Source organism: Neolamprologus brichardi, chromosome 4, assembly GCF_056152115.1.
Source record: "Neolamprologus brichardi isolate AB-2024 chromosome 4, ASM5615211v1, whole genome shotgun sequence".
Lineage (NCBI taxonomy): Eukaryota > Metazoa > Chordata > Actinopteri > Cichliformes > Cichlidae > Neolamprologus > Neolamprologus brichardi.
The window spans coordinates 13,226,920-13,247,500 of NC_142107.1; the positions used below are offsets into that span (position 1 = coordinate 13,226,920).

A 20,581-nucleotide genomic window follows, 5' to 3' on the forward strand; every position below is an offset into this window, starting at 1 on the left:
AAGAGATCCTTAAAAGTTGCTTCCTTTAGCAGGTCCAGGAAATCATCCCAGCAGCTTTGTGGTACCCATCACTCATGGTGCGGAGATGAAGTGGCAGTCTGAACGTGTCGAAGCACACAGTCACACAGAGTAGATATCAGTGCTTCTGATGGTCGAGGTGGTCTGAAACTGAGATGACATCTTTGGGGCTCTAAAAAGAAAAGGAAACTAAATCCAACCCGAAACGGAAACATTTCCTGATGTTTTTATTAATTTTTTACACCACATTCCATCTGGTTAGGAAACAAAGACAAGATGTGCTTCACTCTGCTAAATGTGCCATTTTGGATCTTTAAAATAAATATCAATATAAAAAATATTTTAACATCTCTTCGACTTCTCGTTATTCTTTTCAACTCATTTTTCATGGTGTGTGATAAATCTCAATCCAATGTAATCGACTTCATTCAAATTGGAAAAAATCAGAGACATGAGAGGCATCATTATGACGTGGACACAGAAGACAAGAAGTGTCACTGTTCTTTTGAATCAACTATTGTTCTCACTTTAAATCTCCAGTTAGAAAAATACATGGCACACAAAGAATGATTTCATTAATACAAAGGATCGCTGCAAAAAAAGTACCCCAAATCTCAGCCCCACCCCACTGCAAAGCGTAAAACTGCAGCATAAGTATGCACGCTCTCAGTAAGACTACTCAGACTACTTGGAACTTTCATGACAAAATAGAGATGATAAAATAGACAAGTAGATCGCTTATTTAAAAGGATTAAAAAATGGAAACAACTCGAAGCACTGAATTAAAAAAAGATATTCACTTAATACAACCTGCATCCATTTCGACATCAATGGATTATTGCTGCCTTACAGTCAGTTCAAATAAATGTTTAACAATAGGATCACAGAAAAAAAGAGGTAACATAAAACCTCGAAAGCATTAAAGAAAGCAAAAAGTTGTTTCATACCATTTGTTTTTTTTCTACTCTGTTTGTTGTGGCCATGCTAGTAAAACTTCCATGACACCCATAGCATACCTTGCATAACAATAAAATGTACTGTATAATATCAAAACACAGCTGTTTATGAGAAAATAAACCAGTTTCTTTGGAATTTGTGAGAAAACAAGTCTTATTCTTGGAAACATCCTTTGAACTTTACAGAAACATTAAGTCCAAAACACACTCTGTTTGGAGTACTTTTTGCTCGTAGCAGATTTATTGATATTTATGACTCTTTGTAGATCATACTACTGTGTTTTCTTGGGCATATAAATGCAGTGACTGTCTAGACTGCTCATATCTTGTTGAGACAGGTAGGCTTACAGGTATCCAGTAACTTTTCACCATTTTTAGCTCATGTCCTGATTTTCGTAAAATCAGGACATGAGCTTGATTTTTCTCTCTGATAAGCGCTATTTTTTTTAATAATATTATACAATTCTTTCACCTGCTCTGTTGTAATTCTTTATTTAGATGGCATGGGATGCTGTTGGTGAACTCAAGAAAAAAGCACAGCTGATCTAGTTATATTTTAACTGCAGGAGATATTTTTTCTGATTTTGAACACATTATTGTACACACTATGTGTAAAGCCAGAAGTGTGGAAATAGAATTTTGTTTGTTGATTTAAAAAAAATGTTTTGTTTTAGATTAAAAAAAAAGAGACCAAATTATGCTGATTTGGCATTCGTGGAAAAGTTTCTTTTGCGCAGGATCACTCTACTAATAGCAACCAAGACTGGGTGTGGCTGTTAAACCTGTCTTGTCTTATATAGAAACAAATCCAGCAGAGAACTCACCTGTGAGCAGAGAGAGTAGCCATGTCTATCAGCTCTTGCTATGAGTTTAACTGTTTGACCACGGGAAATCAATGTGAACCCCGCAGAATGATGGCCCAGGACAAGGAAACAGAGGAGGTCCACCAGTCGAACAACATAAATTCACCTGGTCAGGAGGGAAGCAAGGATGAACCCGAACTGAAGATCTCTTCTGCAGAAGTTGGGAAGGAAAAAAGCCAAAGTTGGGGATGGATGGGATCTGGGATCATATGTGTAAACATTTTGATCCTGGGCAGTGTCTTGGTCACCGGGAGTACTAATGAAGATATAAATATCAAAGCCCCTCACCTGCAGATTTTCCTCATCATCATCCTCCTGCTTACTTCCATGTGGATGATCTATTACAGCATCTACACAGCCAGGATTAAAAATGCTGTCAATTACAAGGATGCCCACGCTGGGCCAACATGGCTCAGGGGTGAGTAAATGTTCAGTTCAGTTTAAGTATTATTGGGTAGTTTTACGATTTTTCATCCGTTCTACATCTTCTTTCTTTTTTGCTCCTCCAGGAGGACTTGTGCTGTTTGCAATCCTCAGCATTATCATGGATATTTTCAAGATTGCCAGCTATGTTGGATACCTCCACTGTGGTTCTGCAGTTAAAGTTGCATTTCCCGTGGTGCAAATTGTTTTCATATTTGTGCAGGTAGAAATGAATAATAAAATGCTCCTTACTACGTCTAATCTGGTCTTGATGGTTGCAAAATAATTATTGTAATAATTGTAAAATCAATTTGTAGACATACTTCTTGTGGGTCCATTCCAAAGACTGCGTGCAGCTACAAAAGAACATTTCTTGGTAGGTAATTAAGATATTTCCTACCCCTTTCTTCATCACTGTACTTCCGGGTGGTATCTATTTCAACACAGGGAAAGTAACCTAGTTACTGTAAAATCTGTTGTCCAAGAAGCTGTGAAAAATATCAGAGTAACTTTATACTGGAAATGCTGCAGCCACCAATTATGCTTTTCACCGTCTCTGATTCCCAGACCTTCTAAAGGTCTCTTTTTAAAAGGAGGCTATAACCAGTAGTTACCATCTGTATTAAAAGGTGTAGAAAAAGTTAATGTGAATTGTTTTAGTTAAAAAATGATTTAAAAAAACCTCAAAGGAAGTTCATTTCCTATAACAGTGAAGTAAGAGAACCGGTTTATATTTAAGATTTAGATTTGAAACTCTTTCCTTTAAAAAGAATTTCCATGCTGATTAATCAGGATTTAGCTTGAAACTATAACAATAACCTGAAACATTACACTCATAGGTATTATCTGATATGTTTTATGTTGGACTATCTAATCCTTGTTTTATTTTACCTTCTTTTTATCCCTCAATATTAGCTGTGGGCTGATGCTCACCCTCTCCACAAATCTGGTTTTGTGGATGACTGCAGTTGCTGAGGAGTCTGTTCACCAAACGTTAGTTCCCACCAATCTGGACAACATCACTAAACTCACTGGGCGAAGTTTGTACATCAGTCGAGGTAATTAAAGCAGTTTTAAAAAAATTGTACTAGATAAAAGAGTCGGTATGAAACCACAACATAATTCTTTTGTTTCATGTTTTACAGCAAGTTATGGAGACCACGAGTGTAAGTGCAGCCACTCTTCATGTAGCATCTTCAAGGTTGCCTACTACTACTTGTACCCTTTCAATATCGAGTACAGCCTCTTTGCATCTGCTATGGCCTACATCATGTGGAAAAACGTGGGTCGATTAGTAGGTGAACATGGCCACGCCAAAATCAAATTCCGTCTTAAAGGCATATATATTGGTCCTACTTTTGGAATCCTGTTAGTGATCGCAGGGCTGGCGACCTTCATTGCATATGAAATGGAAATGAAAAATGAAGATGCAAAAAACAAAGAAGAAGCATTGATGATGCACTTTGTCATGAATATAGTCATAGTGAGCCTCATGTCTATTGTGACTGTGATCGGCATGATGATTTACAGGGTTGATTACCGCGAACACGTGTCAGAAAAAAGTCCCACACGCAACTTGGATGTGGGGTTGCTGGTCGGAGCCTCACTGGGACAGTTCGTCATAAGCTATTTTAGTATCATAGCCATGATTTCAACAGGAGTCAAAGACCCCCTGAATGGGCTCGATCTGTCCTTTGCCATAATTATGGTGATCCAGCTTGGCCTGCAGAACTTTTTCATCATTGAAGGTCTCCATCGGGTGCCTTTTCACGAAGTGAAGGAACCATCTGTGATTGTAAATCCTTATGTGGTGGAACCCGGCAATGACATGAACAACCACGAAGGCTCAAACACGAACACAGAGGCAAGCCCTGATATGCCAGAAGATAACCTGCAAGACGACAAGATACAGTACAAATACAAACTGTTGTGGAAGCGACAAGTGTTGAAGGAGGTCTGCATGTTTTTGCTCATGGGAAACATCATTGTGAGTACCTCGTCTCTTGCTGCTTTAAATATGGTTTTTAAAAATTCACTAAATATTAAGGCTCTCTTATTTTTTTTTACAGTTGTGGATTATGCCTGCATTCGGTGCTCGTCCTCAGTTTGACCACACCACTGAAACTGAATTCTACAAATTCAACGTATGGGCTCCTGTTGTAAACGTGGGACTTCCTTTTGGCATCTTTTACCGAATGCATTCGGTTGCCAACCTTTTTGAGGTGTTTTTGATATCATAACATGGAAGCGTGCAACTCGTACAGCTGACTGGGTGGACACTTAAACCATTTATAACCTGTGGTTTGTTCCAATGATTTTTCTTTACAAATTTCGGTCAAAACTAACTAATGAATACAGCCACTAAGATGTATCTGATTATTTTTTATATGAAAATGCACATGAATTCATAATGTTTTCAGAACTGTTTTTGTTTCTGATCTTGTATTAACTGATTTACACTTCAGGCATGTAAGCACAAAATAAACGCATGCACAAAAAGAAACAAGCAAAAAAAAAAAAAAAAGAGTTGTTGTTGTTGTTATTATTATTAAATCAAGTTTACAATATAAAAGTCAAAGTAATTATTATTATTTCAGTTTGTCATTTATTCCCCCCCCCCCCCCCCCCCTTTATTTATTGTAAACTAAATAGTATTGGCTTTTAAATTTAACATTAAATGTATTTTTTTCTTACTGTACTCACCAAACCATCCATCTATCCATTCATCCAGCCTATCCCAGCTGTCATAACCATAAGCAGCCAACACTGTAGTGGTGTATTATTTTAGATTGAAATCACCATTGAAAGCTAGGGCTGTTCGATATAACGATATATATTGGATGACGATATAAAAACGTCTATCGTTTCATTTTACGCTATCGTTTGTTTCCTGGTGTCGCAAAATAAACTGTTTACGGCAATATTTTTTTCATGGTTTTGATGGTCACTGTAGTGGCTATATTAATTTCTTAAAGTTCTCTCTATCTCTTATATTTAATATAGCCACACTAGGGACGGACAAGCACCTGTTTTTATGCGTTATAGTTAGCAACACCATCGCGTGTCCGCTTGTTTATGTTCCACATAAACCTTTCACAATAAAGCTCAAGATCCATCTCTGTTGAGATTTTTCAAAATATACCGAATCACGTGAAAGAGCAGATTATTTACGGATGAGAAGTAAAAAAGCTGCCAGGTGCTAAAAAATAAACCTTAGACTCAAACATTAGAACAGGCTTTTCCCCGCAGCACGCGGTGTAATAAATACTCACAAACAAAACGGCGGCCTTTACAACTTATGTCTTAAAATGTATAGTTTCATGCATCTGTTAAAACATTCGACTCCAGCTACATGACACGCAGCTGGAAACACTTCCCGCAAGTCGAGCTGCCCAAGATTCACAGAAATTACCGAAAATGTTACATTTTTGTGATTTATATTGTTATCGACGATAGATGTCTTATCGGGATATGAGATTTTGGTCATATCGCACAGCCCTATTGAAAGCAGTGAAGACCTTACAATAAACACGACTAGTCAGATCTGCTTTGCCCACGTCTTTTACTGTATAGCTTAAGAAAAAAAAACGAATGTAAAAAATTATCTCCCAACCACCACACGCACAAACGAAAAGAATCGGTCAGAAATGTTCACATTTCAAGCTTCACTAGCGATTTAAATGGTGCTATAAATACAGAACTTTTTATGTCGAATCACTGGCTGCATTAGTTTTGGGGGGTTTACGCCCTTCTGTTCGAAGACTATAGATAGATTATAGATGCCATATTAATTGAATAAATACATCCCAGCGTTACCTTTGTACTGGCCCAGTGACTGTAAAGGGAGTTGTGACGGCTCACCTGCTCTGACACACGCCGGTGTTGTAGTGTAATGACCAATTAGCTTTCGCCTCTCGAGTTCCTTGCCCTTACTGCCCTTTTTAAAAATTACAAAACAAATAAGTTAAAACGCAACAAAGAAAACGCTTTCCCAGAGCCCGTACAGCAGGTAGGCTACTTATTAATACAGCAAGCTTAAAACATAAACGGATAATCTACGTATTTGGGAGTGTTGTGCTTACCTTTGTGTCTGGCAAATTGAAAGCCACACCTTTAGGTCCTTAGCACACGGGTTTGTTTACTACACGTCACCAGGAAGTAGAGCTTTCTGGTGCCAAAATGCAGAGACAGGTGATCGAGCTTAAATTTAAGTTGTATCAGTATTTAGAAGAGATTATTTTTTGAAATAGGCGTTTTAGACTTTTTAATATTAATCAAATAAGACTAAAGCGCCGCAGAAGGTACTTTTCTCGGTGTGTTTAACTTTGTTCTGGTTTCAGGACACTCAGGATGCCCCTCTTTTTGGAGAAGAGGATGAGAATAACCAGACAAAAAGGTCCAAAATGAGGTAAGATGTTGCACTTAATGTGTGTGTGTGTGTTTTTTTTTTTTATATCCCAAACCCCCTTAACCACGAAGACTAAATTCTCCATTTGGGGGTTTCAGACATCCTCTGGTGTCTTTTTTCCATCTCTTCTTCCGAACAAGTGCCATCTTGGTTTATCTCTTCTGTGACATTCTCAGCGGTCGCTTTGTTGTCTGCATGGTCACCATCATACTTCTGCTATCATGTGACTTCTGGACTGTCAAGGTGGGTAACGTTTCACCACAGGGCTAAATGCAGTTATATATATATATAAGTAGCTGCCACGCATATTTTTTTTTACAAGGGAATAGATCGTGCCTCAAGAGTTGGCAGTTCATCTTGTAATTGGAAGGTTGCCGGTTCGAGCCCTGGCTCCGACAGTCTCAGTCGTTGTGTCCTTGGGCAAGACACTTCACCCGTTGCCTACTGGTGGTGGTCAGAGGTCCCGGAGGCGCCAGTGTCGGCAGCCTCGCCTCTGTCAGTGCGCCCCACGGCGGCTGTGGCTACAATGTAGCTTGCCATCACCAGTGTGTGAATGTGTGTGTGAATGGGTGGATGACTGGATGTGTAAAGCGCTTTGGGGTCCTTAGGGACTAGTAAAGCGCTATACAAATACAGGCCATTTATCATTTACCACTGCATTGAAATTTTTTATCTTTTTACTTTATCATTTATTGGAAAAAAAATTACTAAATGCATCTGGAAAAGATTATGACAACTTACCTTGTGGGTTTTAGAATGTATCCGGCAGATTGTTGGTGGGTCTTCGATGGTGGAATCAAGTGGATGAAAATGGGAAGAGCCACTGGGTGTTTGAGTCAAAGAAGGCAAGTAGGAACTAATCAGCTTTGAATGGGTCTAAGGAGCTTGGAAAGAAAAGAATCTGGACTTCTCTAAGTTTCTTTAAGATGTTTCACTTCTCATCCGAGAAGCTTCTTCTGTTCTAAGAGAGTCACAAGTTTTTAAGCTTAAAAATCTGTGAATCTCCACCAAAGCCAAAGAAGCTTGTTGGATGGTTTTCAGGGGTTTTATCGGTTTTTAGCGTTATTTTTGAATCGTTTTTATCATTAACCGGTTTCCCTGGGTCTTTTCCCATGTGTTATGAATAAATCTTTTTTTTTCTTTGGTACCGGTACTGGTTTTATTTTGTTTTATTCATCCATGACACCTTAAAGGCCGGTCCGTGAAAATATTGTTGGACATAAACCGGTCCGTCGCGGAAAAAAGATTGGGGACTGGTTCCTTAGACTACAATGACCTAGATGACTTAGAACCTTCACAGACATCAGGTATGAAAGGTTTAAACCACCAGCTTATAGATGGAAAAATAGAAAAACAAGGGAAAATGTACATACACAGCCACAATATACAGTCACCTAAAAAAAAGACAGTTTCCACACTCTTACTGCTTCCATTGGAATTAAAAGAGTAAGAAACATCCAAGTGGTTTAAATCAAATGTACTTGATTAATTGATCAGCAAGTGTAAGAACCTCTTAAAAAGCTGTTGGTAGTTTGCTGATCTGTTGATTTTAGTATGTGGCCATGACAGCAAATTCACACCAAGGTCAGATCATATAATGCGATCTGACCTATGCAACCTAGTTGCAACATCTTAGACTCTACAGGCCTCAGTTTGCATGTTTACAGAATTACTGTGTGGCTTATTTGGAAGGTTTTGTGAGAGAAAAAACTCTTCTCTGGTATCTTGGTATCTTAAGCCATCTGAACAAACCACAAGTCTTTAGGAATAATGTTCATTGGACATATTTAAAGAAAACCAAACTCAACATGTCACCACATATACTTCTTACTGACAAGACCTGTGCACCTTGCAGTCAGTGAGTCAACTGTATTGAAATTGGTCCATATGTCAGGATAAAGATCCTAAGCACAACAGCAGATCTACACCACATAAAGAAAAGACTCAGAGCTCAAAAACCTCAATGAATTGAAGCAAATGGTCCAAAGAAGAATCCAACACAACATTGTGAGAAACTCATCCAGAAAACAATCACTTCAAGTTCTTTAACTTACTGCTGCTAAAAGTGGTTCTACAAGCCACTGAATCAGGGGGTGGACAGGACAGAGTGCACAGATTTATGTGACATCTTCCTTTTTCATTTGACTGATGGTGATATAACATGTATATATATCTTTAAATATGTCTACTTTTCTTAACAGACGCACAGCAAAAACACAAAGTCCAGCGCAGAATCCCGGGTATTCTGGCTCGGCCTTCTTGTGTGCCCCATTTTCTGGATCCTGTTTGTGTTCAGCACTGTCTTCTCCTTTAATATTAAATGGCTGGTCAGTTTAGAGTTTCAGCGTGTAAGACACATTCCCGACAACTTAAATAGCTGCTGATTATTGGCTAATATCTACTTCTTGTTTCCTCCAGGTTGTGGTAATATTGGGCTTGGTTTTACAATGGGCAAACCTCTATGGTTATGTCAGGTGCAAGGTGGGTGGAAAGTCTAACCTGAGAAACATGGCAAAGAACTATCTCGGTGTCCAGATTCTTAAACGGGTATGTGAATCATCATACATTAGCCCTTCTTTTCTGTAGTTTGTCTAATGAATTTTTACATTAATATTTTCCTCTTTTTTTTTTCTTTTTTCTTTTTTTTAAATCAAAGGCAACAAAGCAACCAGAAAGTCTTTGAAGTCAGCTACGGGATGGGCCTGGTTCTTATTTTAAAAAAAAGGTGTTTGGTCTTCTTTCACAGCACATGGGTGATTTAAATTCCAGGATTTTAGAAGAGGATTTGGATAAGGAAATCATTCCTTTTATCTTGAGGGTGTGCCACTTTGTAGCCTTTGACAACTCATGCATTTTTGTAGCCTCATGGAAAAATACATTTTACTGTGCATTATTGGGAAAATGTATGTAATTACCTGTTACCTACCCTTTTTATGGTGTTTGATATTGGGTATTGTAAAGACAAAGTGTTTTGCAGTTTAGCTGTAAATTTATACAAAAGTTGGTCATTTTTGTTAAGGTATGTTTATGGGAAATTATATGCTATGATAAATAAGAAAATAAAGGTTTACTGTCATTTTTTATGTGTCATGAGATTTTGTCATGTGACCCATCAGATTTCATAGAGCCAGGGACTCTTATCTTGTGGTGCTTTCCACCAATAAGAATGTTAAAACTATGAAATAGGTATTGACTTTCTTAGCTGCTCATTAGCGCAAGGAAAAGTAACAGTAAGTCAAACAAATAACCACTTGTTATCAACAAGGCATACAGAAGTCCAAACCAGGTCCCACTGTTGCCAGCTAAGAGGAGGAAACTGTGCCTACAATTTTCATGCAAATTGAACAATAGACGATTGACTAGACTGATAAGTCTCAATTTCTGCTGTAGCACTCCGATACTAGGTTAGAATATGGCATAAACAGCATGAAAGTATGGATTCATCTTGCCTCCTGTCAAGGAGGTGGCAGCGTAATGGTATACAGGATCATTTCTTGGCACACTTTGGGTCCCTTAGTACCCACTGCCACGAAGCTGAAATGATCTCAAACTGGTTTCCTGAACATGACAAAGAGTTCACTGTACTCAAATGACCTGCACAGTTACCTGATCGCAATCTCAATAGGGCATCTTTGGAACGTGCTGGAAGGAGAGATTTTCACCATTGAAGTGAAACCAACAAATCTCCAGCCAGCATGTAATGCTATCGTGTCAATGTGGACCAGAAACTCTAAAGATTGTTTCCAGCACTGTGTTGAATATTCCATGAATAAGGCAGTTCTGGCAAAAGAAACCCCAACCCAGTACTTAAAAGCTGTACCTAATAATGTGCCTAATGACTGTATATCGTCCCAAATTCTAAATATGAACATCCTCACAATTTAGTAGTGTTGTGCAGATAAACAGAAGTCCAGCTACTAGTTAATCTCATAAAAAAAATATGTCAAAGAGGAAAATCGATTAATAACGTAGTCGCCAGACTGCAGGTGAATCATTCAGCCACTTGGTGGCAACAAAGGAACACTTGGGTTTAGCAGATCTGGTAAATATGTGGATATAATCACAATAAAGAAACCCTAAAAATGATTTTTAGCTCATGGTGAAAGTTAAATTTCTTTATTTCTCTTATTTTTAGAAGTATGCAATAACATCTTTTTTGCTAAACACCCAAAGACACAGTACAACTACACATTTGCACACATCTGTAGACATCTGTAATTGGCATATCATAGTGACGGTGTGGTTTAACTAATCTAATACATACATGCAGAGGTTTTTATCAGTCATTGCAGCTGACATGTACCCTAAGATTTAGCTTTAAATAAATGTAGTTTGGTTTTAAGAGCAGCTCTTAATGCACATCAGTTATACCAGAAATCAAAATGGTTAACATCACATTTATAATTTATCATTATTACAGTCATAATAACAAGGTATCCAAGGCCACTAATGAAATAGATCCAGAAAAAAGTCTTGTCCAACATGTCGGCAAACTTGTGTTTTCTCTCCTTTTCCGCTTCGTTGGTCTCATGAGTTTCCAAGTATTTGGCCACTTTTCTGAGTATTCGACTGTTCTCTGAGCCATTCGGCTGGATGGTGCTAATGTCAGCTTTAGTTTCTGGAGGGATTGAAATCATAGTTAGATTAGGTTATGCCATTATTACTAAAAAAAACAACAAGCCTCAATAAACATCAAGACACCTCATACATAGTAACAATTTACAGTTTCAATATTTGCAGGATTTGCTCTACAGTCAGTCTTCCTCACCCTCATCCTCATTTTGTTCCTTGTTTTCTGTAATTTTGGGGGCTGATCCTTTGGACCAACAGCAGAAAACCAGTTGGCCTTCTAGGGATAGCCTAGTAGTTAGCATGGACACCAGCATGCTCACAACCAAGAAGATCAGGCAAATACAGAAGTGGGGTCCTGCAGCACAAACAAATTAGTCAGGTTTTTTATTTAACACCCAGTGTGAGGCCATGTATACGGTTTGTTTGTGCACATGTTTCTCCTTGTAACATGACTCACGGATTATTGGGCTGCATTCACTGTCTCCAGGAAGCTGGCTATTTAGGATATTGATAAACAGGGTGAAGCTGAGCACCAGGGTGACCTTGAAAGCATTGCGTCCTCCACCTCGCAGTGGCAGAGCAAAGCTGACTATATCAACAAAGAGGATCAAATAACTGGGCAGCATCAATGTTAAGAATGGGTTGGTAGATTTGAGTTGTAGTTTCACCTTAGGAGTATAACAGAAAACATAGCAGAAGGAAATAAAGTAAGTGGCTTTTCATTTTTGAAAGAATCTTTGTAACACTTGACACTTTTTCCACCTATGTATATAAATGTTAGCCAGTGTTCAATTTAAAGATGAAAAGGACGTTATCTAAGGATGCAACAGTTAATAAGATAAGTCCTTTCTTTGCTCGTCCTAGCTGTTGAAAAAATGTTGGGTCACCATCATATGTGATAAGAGAACCAGCAAATCCCCCCCATGAAAGAAAGTGGGTCAATGTACAGCCAGATTCATTCATTTTTGGACAGTGACACAATTTTTCACTGCAGTAAAGGCCCCGAAACAAAGCTTTTTGACACTGGCTATGTCTTCTAAACTTCAGGAATTCAGGGGGTGTATAAAAATGAATTTAACTCTTAAACAGTCACTGCAGTACCCTTAGTTACAAATGGCAGGCCTGGGTGAACTTACCTGGATGTAATTGCGGTCATCTCGTTTTTTCTGAAGTATTGCATCCACCGTTTGCCAGTCTCCTTGACTATTATCAGTTAGTCTCACTTCACCAAACTTCAGTGTTGTACCACATTCTGAATAAAATTAAGTCTGCTTTGAGATTGCTTATTTTAAAATAGAGTCATAAAGAGCATTTCTTTTCAGTAATTGAGCGACTTTTTGGCAATATTACTGCTTTTAACAAATTAAAAGCAGTAAAACTGGTAGCAAAGACCTGCAATGAATTAAGTTATATTGTATTACCTTGAAGAACTGCAGTTACCCTGCTTTTTTCCATGTTATACTTTTATGATCGTTGATCATAAACGGTGATCAACGGTGTTGTTATGAGATTACCGTACTGTTAAAATTATTACAATTCCATTCAAATGGTAATGCATAAATTTGACATTTCAACTTATACAAATGGCCAAAAAAAGTACGCGAAAACGAGACATTATAAAACACATCTCAGAAATGATCACATATGTAGTATATTAGTGAATTGCTGAGCTTACTGTCAGTGCCCCAGGCTTGTACTGCAACAGGACACACATCATAAGCGAAGGGATAGTTGAACAGGTTAACTTCACAGTTCACCTCTGCATTTATGATCAGATTGTCCTTCACTGTGCCGTTACTGTACACCAGCACATTAGCAGAGCCGTGCTTCAGAGTTGATGCCATTCTACACAGAAGAGATAAGTGATGTCTCAGAAGAATTTTAGCCATTGTTTGAACTGACTTAGTGATTGCTCTTGGATGAAACTACTTACGCGTTTGTTACAAGGAGCTCCGGAGTCCAGATTTTGTCTACTGGCAGAATTACTTCATCAAACTTGTACACCGATGTGTCCCACGCCAACTCAGGATCTTCCCATTCCTGTGTTTTCAAATCAAAATTAATTTTTTTCAAAATAATGTTTTGGGGTTTGTTTGTTTTTTTACTTTTTTAAAAAGTATTTTGAAGCTTACGATCAAGGCTTGTAGAAGAATTATTAGACGGAGTTGCTTTGTGTTCTGTTGAAAACAAATTAGGTAACAAAGAACTGTCATACAGAGGAGTCACCAAAGAGGTCTAAATGGAGAAATGAAAATATATTCTAAATTAGCTCCACTACAAAAAGTTAATACTTACAACTTCCAGAGTCTGGTACTTTAATTTTGGCACTCGGACTTCGTGAGTGCAGTTATCGTTCTGTGGCTGCGACAACAGATTTTTATCTATCAACACGTTACTCAGACATCGGCGACTTGTGCAGTTGGATGAATGCACATGTTCTAAAATTGGAGAAAAGTTTGAACATAAGTTTGAATACTTTTTGCAACACTTTTTCACTGTTCTGCTCCCTCTTACAATATATTTTGTAGGATAAGCTTTGACAAAAGTAAGGTGCACTTACCTACAGTTATTACACTCAGTAAGAACATAGTCCTCACTAAATTGTGGGAAAGAAATTTCAGCATTTCTGTAGTCTCTAAACCGGACTTTATATCCAACTAAAAACTACAATTTGACCGACCAGTGGTGTGCAACTTTTTACCATAACTGTCCTATCGTCCTTGTTTAGGTTCAGCCCGACATGTCACTTTTATAACCCAACTATGTCGTGTAACCTCTTAGAGTGTGCACGCTTCAAGACACTGACGCACAATAGCCTTTAGGAACACAATAACATGGTTATTTACAGAGGGTTCAGTGTGTTTGTGAGTGATCCTGTGTAAACAGAGAGCGCATTTATTTCCAGTGTATTTTTACCTACCAACAGATACAGGTAGCTCCAGCTGCTTTTTGTTATTAGAGCTATGCTAATCTGCCTAACAATGGGCTGTGTATGTCATACATAAGAGTGAACTGAAGCAAATACAGACAGTAATGCTGAATGAGGCTGGTCTGCCAGCCATAAATTCAGAACAAAGATCTGAGACATCTGTGGTTTAAGTTAAATTGAAAAAAGGCGTGACCACTGATCAAACATCCAGTTTCGACAGCTGCATGATGAATTCACTCAGAAGCTTATTAAGTTACATAATGCTCAGTCGAAATTCTGCATTGAGCTGGTACAATACATATTTTTTCATATGTAAAGACATATTGTTGCTGTACCCTGTAGGCAGTATAATTATGGATTATTAACAATGCAAAAATAAACAGATCTCTCTGTCTTTCAAACTGCTGTGCCTCTGCGTGTTGATTTTAATTAAGGCCATCCTTAAATTTCGAATTGTACAGCATATTATGTCATATTATGTTAATGAAAATTTGAATGAATATGTATTTGGATTACATAGTTGTAATATAAAGAAAATAGTTATAATAGTTCCAGTAAACTAAATTTAAAAAAAAAAATGGCCTCAGTAATATTTTATGTGCTGTAAAGCATGCGCTACTGTACATTTAACTCCTTGCATGCTTGACACATGATTTAACAACATCTCTTAAATTAAACCCTTCTTGCCTCTTTTTCCAGCTCAAAACACCATCTTCTTTTTTAATCAAAGTTTTCTCTTATAAACTCTGTAGATCGTCTTTAATCTGATTGTTTCCTTACCACTTTTTCGTGGTGGATCACTACAGCATCACTCCTAATCCATAGCAGTCACATACCTTTCAGTCACAGACACATAGTCTACATCAGTGGTCCCCAATCCCAGTCCACGAGTCCCAGTGTCCCTGCAGGTTTTAGATGTGTCCTTGATCCATCACAGCTGATTTAAATGGATAAATTACCTCTTCAACATGTCTTGAAGTTCTCCAAAGGCCTGGTAATGACCTAATCATTTGATTCAGGTGTGTTGGCCCAGGGTGAGATCTAAAACCTGCAGGGACACCGCCCTCATGGACTGAGATTGGGGACCCCTGGTCTACATGTTTTCTAATAGTCTTGAAAATAAAGTGAATTAATCCTGGCCCATCACTTGCATGGCCCTTTAATTCTAATCTTAATTCAGGTATGTCATAATGTGTAGCCTTGCAGACAAATACATTGAATTATTTATTCAATATTGAATATATTGAATCCTACTTGTTATTAATCTCTGGCTCTCTTCTTTTGTCCAGTCTTCCTTCTCTCACCCCACCTGGTCGTGGCAGATGGCCCCGCCCCTCCCTGAGTCTGGTCCTGCTGGAGGTTTCTTCCTGTTAAAAGTGAGTTTTTCCTTCCCACTGTCACCATAGGAAGTCATATGATTGTTGTGTTTTTCTCAGTATGTATTATTGTAGGGTCTACCTTACAAGATAGAGCACCTTGAGGCGACTGTTGTTGTGATTTTGGCGCTGTATTAAAAAACATGAATTGAAATGACAGTCAGCATGAGCTTATTGTATTGGTTATCTGATCAAAATCTTCTTTTAACTAGTTTACATTTTTACTTTTAACTCTTAAGGGCCATACATGTCTTTATAGGCCTGTATGGCCCTGCACAGTGTGGAGGGAGAAACTGTAAATAAATCAATAAACCAATCAATACACTCTTGTGTAACCTTCATATTTTTGCGTTATCAGTCATGTAGTTAAATAGATATACTATTTCCTGTCGGTTTTCACTTATTCAATATAAAGCTGCTGCTTGCAAGTGACACACTGATGAACTTCCCTTCCAGGTTATCTCTCAGAGGAATGTCTCTTATCTCTGTCTTCACACATTACTTTAGAAAATCAGCTTCGTGAATCAGGCAGGTTTTGAAATGGAGGGACGAGAGTGTGCTATATTTTTATAAGAAGTTTGTTTTGCTGTTGCTGACCTTGTTGCAGCTAAATTTGCTCTTATTACTGCAGTAAAAGTGGTTTGAAACGTAGTGTGTACTTTCGGTTCACCTGTGATCTTCTTTGTCTTATCAGAGCTAAATTGGGGACAATCGAGACAAAGAAAATCTGCGTGCCAATGACAACGCCTTTTCATGACTGAGCAAAGGTTAACTTATTTTCTAATAAATCACAGAAATTTAACATGAAAAGGCTTTAACAGACATACCAGTTTTGTCGTAAGGAACTTCTAAAATATTCCATAGGTCATAAATTCTTGTATCCAATAAGGTTTCAAGGAGACATGGTAGCGGTGATATCACAAAAAAATGGGACTTTGCCTCAGGACCAGGCCGGCCCCCTACAATGTCACACTTTGCAGCCAACTAAATGTGAAGGTTACCACAACTTGAGCAACACATCGTCTTATGCTTGGTGGAATTGATGGACTTGTGACACCTGACGTACTCTGATCTACTCTGCAAGTAAGTTGAACATGTTTGTGCTTTGCAATGGGTTTATTAAAGGGGTACCTAATGTGTAAGACAGCGTTTTTAATCGAATGATCATATTTTCTAATAAAAGAATTAACTTTGTGAGCTACAAAAAAAAAAAAAAAACGCTAATAGAAAAAAATGCATAGTTTCTTTTACTTAATAATTGATCATATTTAAAAGACAAGAGACTGCGTTTATAAAAGTAAAGCTCACAAAAATCACAGAAAACAAAAGAGACATTCAGTTATAATAAGTGGATCCTAAATAATCTTTTATTATTATTATTATTACTCTAAAAACAAGGAACTAATTTGGAAAGACATTTAACATTTCACCGGCTGGAAATCCGAAACAAAACAGCTAATATAATTAAATGATGCAAAAGTGCCAGTTAATTAACAGGTAAGACTCTTACAGCTTAATGTGCTCTCATTCAGCACAGTAATGTAGTCCCATGGAAAGTGGGAAATCACGTACTTGTGTTACAAGGAGAAAAATAAGACTGACAAAAAGCATCCTTCATGCACAACAAGCGATAGTGATATATACATTGTAAACTGCAATGACTTAACAGCATACTGGATCTGTGTCATTTCAACTGTCTTGTAGAATTCCTCGAGGGTGGGAGTGGTCTCAGTTACCCTTTTCTTAGACCTGACTGTCCTTGTCATTTGACATTCAGGGAACAGACTGATTGTTGCAGCAAATATGAGTCTAGCATTCCCCTACTTGTAATCCAAATACCTTTGCACTTGTTTTCCTGTTTTTTTTTTCTGTGCATTAATTTAACATATACCAAAATGCAGACATTACCTTGACATAGTTTTCTATGGAAGACTTAGTAAAAAGTAGAAATAAGACAGTTCATCTTTTGGGCTGACATTTATTAAGCTGTCATGAACTCTGATTTGAAGATGATGTTGATTGACACGACTGCACAAACATTAACATTATTTGGTTTCATAATTAAACCACAGGAGATGTAAGATTAGACCAATTGAGTAGCCATTTATCTCAAGAGCAGATAAACAACAGCACGCAGCTCATTCAAATAAGTAATAAAAACACTCACTGGAACGACATAGCTTATTGATCTGTGACTAAGATCCTGAAGAACAAAACTGGTGACAAGCTTAAAGCGGTGCCTTTGATTGTCAGGTGTCATTTATGATATCAATAACACCCGAAGTAGGCGTGTGTGCTGCGGACAAAAAGTGATAAAACCGTCTTGGCTTTGCCTTATTTTATGTGTTACTAAAAGAAGTAGGTGTGGTTAAAGTTTGACATCTGAGGTAACATTTGGAGGTGAAAACTGTTAGAGGTTGTTGGTGAGTAATTATTTACCCTTTCGATAACAAACACAGGTTAATAACTACACCGCACTGAGGTCAAGATTTTTGCTTAATTAACCGAGACAAACCGAGTCTTAAGTTCTTAGGATTCGAGTGAAAACTTACAGTAGCTGGCCTTAACTTTTTATGACTTTAATTTCTCAGAAGTCATTTGCACTCTGTTATCAAAACACTGGTCACTGCTCCCTGCTGGCCATTGTCACATCTGGAAGACAGCAAACTTGGCTAAAATTCAAAACTAAAGAGATTAGCCGAAGTGATTAAAAAGAGGTTTTTCACTGAGGAAAATAGGTTTTCCCATAGCTTGAGTTAATCTTGTTGGATGGTCAGTACCTAATCTATATAAAGCAACAAAGTCTGTAACAGTGAGTAATTTAGCAAGCAAAATGTGTTAAAGTAAAGAAAAATGCACAGACAATACAGTAAAGGACGTATCATTATGAAAGAATTATGTCAGGCACTCAAACAGAATATTAAGCTTGACAGGATAAAAAAAAAAAACACACTGCGTAACATCTAACAATTCTGATCATTAACAGTTGAAAATTGAAAATTGATCCAGCTAAGTTAATGCAATATTCTTCTTACTTAAATAACGGTTAAGTACAATAGGATCAGAAAACTAGTGTTTATGGAAGCTTGTTGAAATGCTGTAAAATTGACATTTTGACTTAGATCTGCCTGGTAATTGTTTTTTGGGCTTTTTTTTCCCACTGGTAGAAACATACATGTTTGTTCTTTTTCCTGTAAAAAAAAAAGCTGGTGTTTTGTCCAAGACAAAAACAACATAAGAGGAAGAAAATGGCATACTTACAATATAACAGAGGAACATGCCGTGCTTACATAAGTCTGTGTAATTGCCCTAATAACAATTTGGTATCAATATGATAAAAATGGTTTTGGACCTGGATTATATCTGACCTCTCTTAATGTCCTATATAACTCTTTCTATGCAATTGATGGCTAAACTTAAACATTAAAGTGTGCGTGCAAGTTACAATGCTCGGCTTGTGGTTTGATCATTCACTGAACGATGACTGATTTATTAATTTTTTTCCCATATCTGTACTAATGAGTCTGACCAGGGGCGACCACAGCGCTATTTTTTAATGCCTAACTATAGATTTATTAACTGGCTTATTTTCAGTGCTTGTAATTTAACAGAAGTGAAAAGAAAAATTCCTATTCACAATTGCACTTGTTTTATAATGTGGCCATATAAGTGTTTATTGAAAGCTTTGTAATGGAACTTTTTAGTTAATCATCAGCCAACAAGAAGCAGGTGATCACGAGGTCTATTTTTTCACACCTGCTCATTTTCTGCTAATAGCCAAAGGCACAGAGTGACCGTGGCTGCTAAAACATGAAGGTTTTGAGTCTGCATCTACATTTTAGTCACATGTACTGAGTGAATGAATACATGAATTCACTGACACGTTATTCAAGATATCTGATGTTTTAGTCTCCATTTTCATGTCATCTCTGTCTTTCTGCAGGAGACTGAACTTTAGATTTAATCAACATGAGCACAGAAAGAAGTGAGCAGGTCATTGATACCTGGTGCACCACAATCCACACGCTGGGCAGGCAAAATGCAAAGAAGGAAAAGAGTCTCCGCTACATGCAAAAAGATGGCAAGTTCCCTGTGATGTTTCAACAGGCTCCTGGAGACTGGACCACATATTGGATCGACATCTTTACCAGTCTTGTAGAGATCCGCTGGAGAATGATGTTCCTTATTTTCTCCCTTAATAATATTGTGTCTTGGCTTCTTTTTGGTCTGTGTTATTGGTTAATTGCCCATGTAAATGGAGACAGTGATAATGCAGATGACGATCTCTGTGTTTCAAATGTGCGTGACTTCACTGGGGCATTTTTGTTCTCAATGGAGACCGGGGCGACTATTGGTTACGGCTACAGGTATGTAACCGAAAACTCTATTGTAGCTATCATTGTGGTGACGATTCAGACTGTGTTTAGCTGTCTTCTTGACACAGTTGTCATTGGCGTTGTTGTAGCTAAGATGGCATCTGCTCGTAAGAGAGCCCAGACGGTGGGTTTCAGCAGATGCGCGGTGGTCAACTTACGAGACAGGGTTCTGTGTCTGTCATGGCGCCTCGGGGACTTCAGAGGTAATCACATCCTGGAGGGGGTCGTCAGGGTCCAGTTAATCCGCTATGTAAAACGGCCAGTGGGGTCACTTGTAATCACTTACCAGGACTTAGATATAGAGGAACGGGAGATTGTCCTTGCCACACCTACCACTATTATTCACAAGCTAGAGCCTGGCAGTCCCCTGTACAACATGGGTCCTGATAACCTGCGGGACAATCGCTTTGAGCTGGTAGTTTCTTTCACCTACACAGGGGACTCCACAGGAATACTCCACCAAACACGTGCTTCCTACACATCAGCAGACATCCGCTGGGGCCAGCGTTTCCAGGACATGCTGAAAATGGGCAAGAAACACTACAAGGTGGACTTCAGTCTGTTTAATGTGACCACATGGGTGCCGGTGCCTTTCCTCAGTGCAGAGGAATACAACAGGAAGGGACGTCCTGCAGATGGCACCACACTTATACCAATAGG

The 20,581-nt window shown here is 38.1% G+C and overlaps 4 protein-coding genes across 7 annotated transcripts in view; 3 read left to right on the forward strand and 1 right to left on the reverse strand.

Annotated features, from left to right (window-relative positions):
• The first annotated feature begins 1,301 nt into the window (after window positions 1-1,301).
• On the forward strand, window positions 1,302-4,641 carry LOC102788810 (proton channel OTOP2-like). 2 transcript variants are annotated; one of them, XM_087840303.1, is made up of 7 exons: window positions 1,302-1,324; window positions 1,885-2,255; window positions 2,347-2,483; window positions 2,578-2,636; window positions 3,176-3,318; window positions 3,406-4,247; window positions 4,330-4,641. In XM_087840303.1, the coding sequence occupies exons 2-7, from the start codon at window positions 1,886-1,888 to the stop codon at window positions 4,498-4,500; spliced, it is 1,722 nt and encodes a 573-aa protein (XP_087696429.1). In that variant the 5' UTR covers window positions 1,302-1,324; window position 1,885; the 3' UTR covers window positions 4,501-4,641. The 2 variants fall into 2 exon arrangements, with proteins under 2 accessions (XP_087696429.1, XP_006791449.2); XM_006791386.3 differs by having other exon boundaries at window positions 1,311-1,324; window positions 1,775-2,255.
• Window positions 4,642-6,402: 1,761 nt separating this feature from the next.
• On the forward strand, window positions 6,403-9,736 carry zgc:112148 (Golgi apparatus membrane protein TVP23 homolog B). 2 transcript variants are annotated; one of them, XM_006791384.3, is made up of 7 exons: window positions 6,403-6,451; window positions 6,601-6,668; window positions 6,767-6,911; window positions 7,424-7,513; window positions 8,870-8,995; window positions 9,087-9,215; window positions 9,415-9,736. In XM_006791384.3, exons 1-7 carry the CDS (start codon window positions 6,440-6,442, stop codon window positions 9,577-9,579), a joined length of 735 nt encoding a protein of 244 aa, XP_006791447.1. In that variant the 5' UTR covers window positions 6,403-6,439; the 3' UTR covers window positions 9,580-9,736. The 2 variants fall into 2 exon arrangements, with proteins under 2 accessions (XP_006791447.1, XP_006791448.1); XM_006791385.3 differs by having other exon boundaries at window positions 9,325-9,558.
• Window positions 9,737-11,029: 1,293 nt separating this feature from the next.
• Window positions 11,030-13,864, reverse strand: LOC102788054 (ligand-gated cation channel ZACN-like). Of its 2 annotated transcripts, none has more exons than XM_087840304.1 (9): window positions 13,801-13,864; window positions 13,536-13,678; window positions 13,373-13,417; window positions 13,174-13,280; window positions 12,916-13,085; window positions 12,377-12,492; window positions 11,698-11,908; window positions 11,437-11,595; window positions 11,030-11,286 (listed from the first exon to the last, which is right to left on the reverse strand). In XM_087840304.1, the coding sequence occupies exons 1-9, from the start codon at window positions 13,862-13,864 to the stop codon at window positions 11,030-11,032; spliced, it is 1,272 nt and encodes a 423-aa protein (XP_087696430.1). The 2 variants fall into 2 exon arrangements, with proteins under 2 accessions (XP_087696430.1, XP_087696431.1); XM_087840305.1 differs by having other exon boundaries at window positions 13,536-13,659; window positions 13,791-13,864.
• A 2,677-nt stretch (window positions 13,865-16,541) lies between these two features.
• The window catches only part of LOC102787758 (inward rectifier potassium channel 16-like), a 4,143-nt gene continuing 103 nt past the window's right edge, over window positions 16,542-20,581 (forward strand). Inside the window, exons 1-2 of the mRNA XM_006791382.3 lie at window positions 16,542-16,628; window positions 19,489-20,581. The exon at window positions 19,489-20,581 is cut by the window's right edge and continues 103 nt beyond it. Coding sequence (XP_006791445.2) covers window positions 19,515-20,581 — 1,067 coding nt within the window. The 5' untranslated portion in view covers window positions 16,542-16,628; window positions 19,489-19,514. The remainder of the gene's footprint in view (window positions 16,629-19,488) is intronic.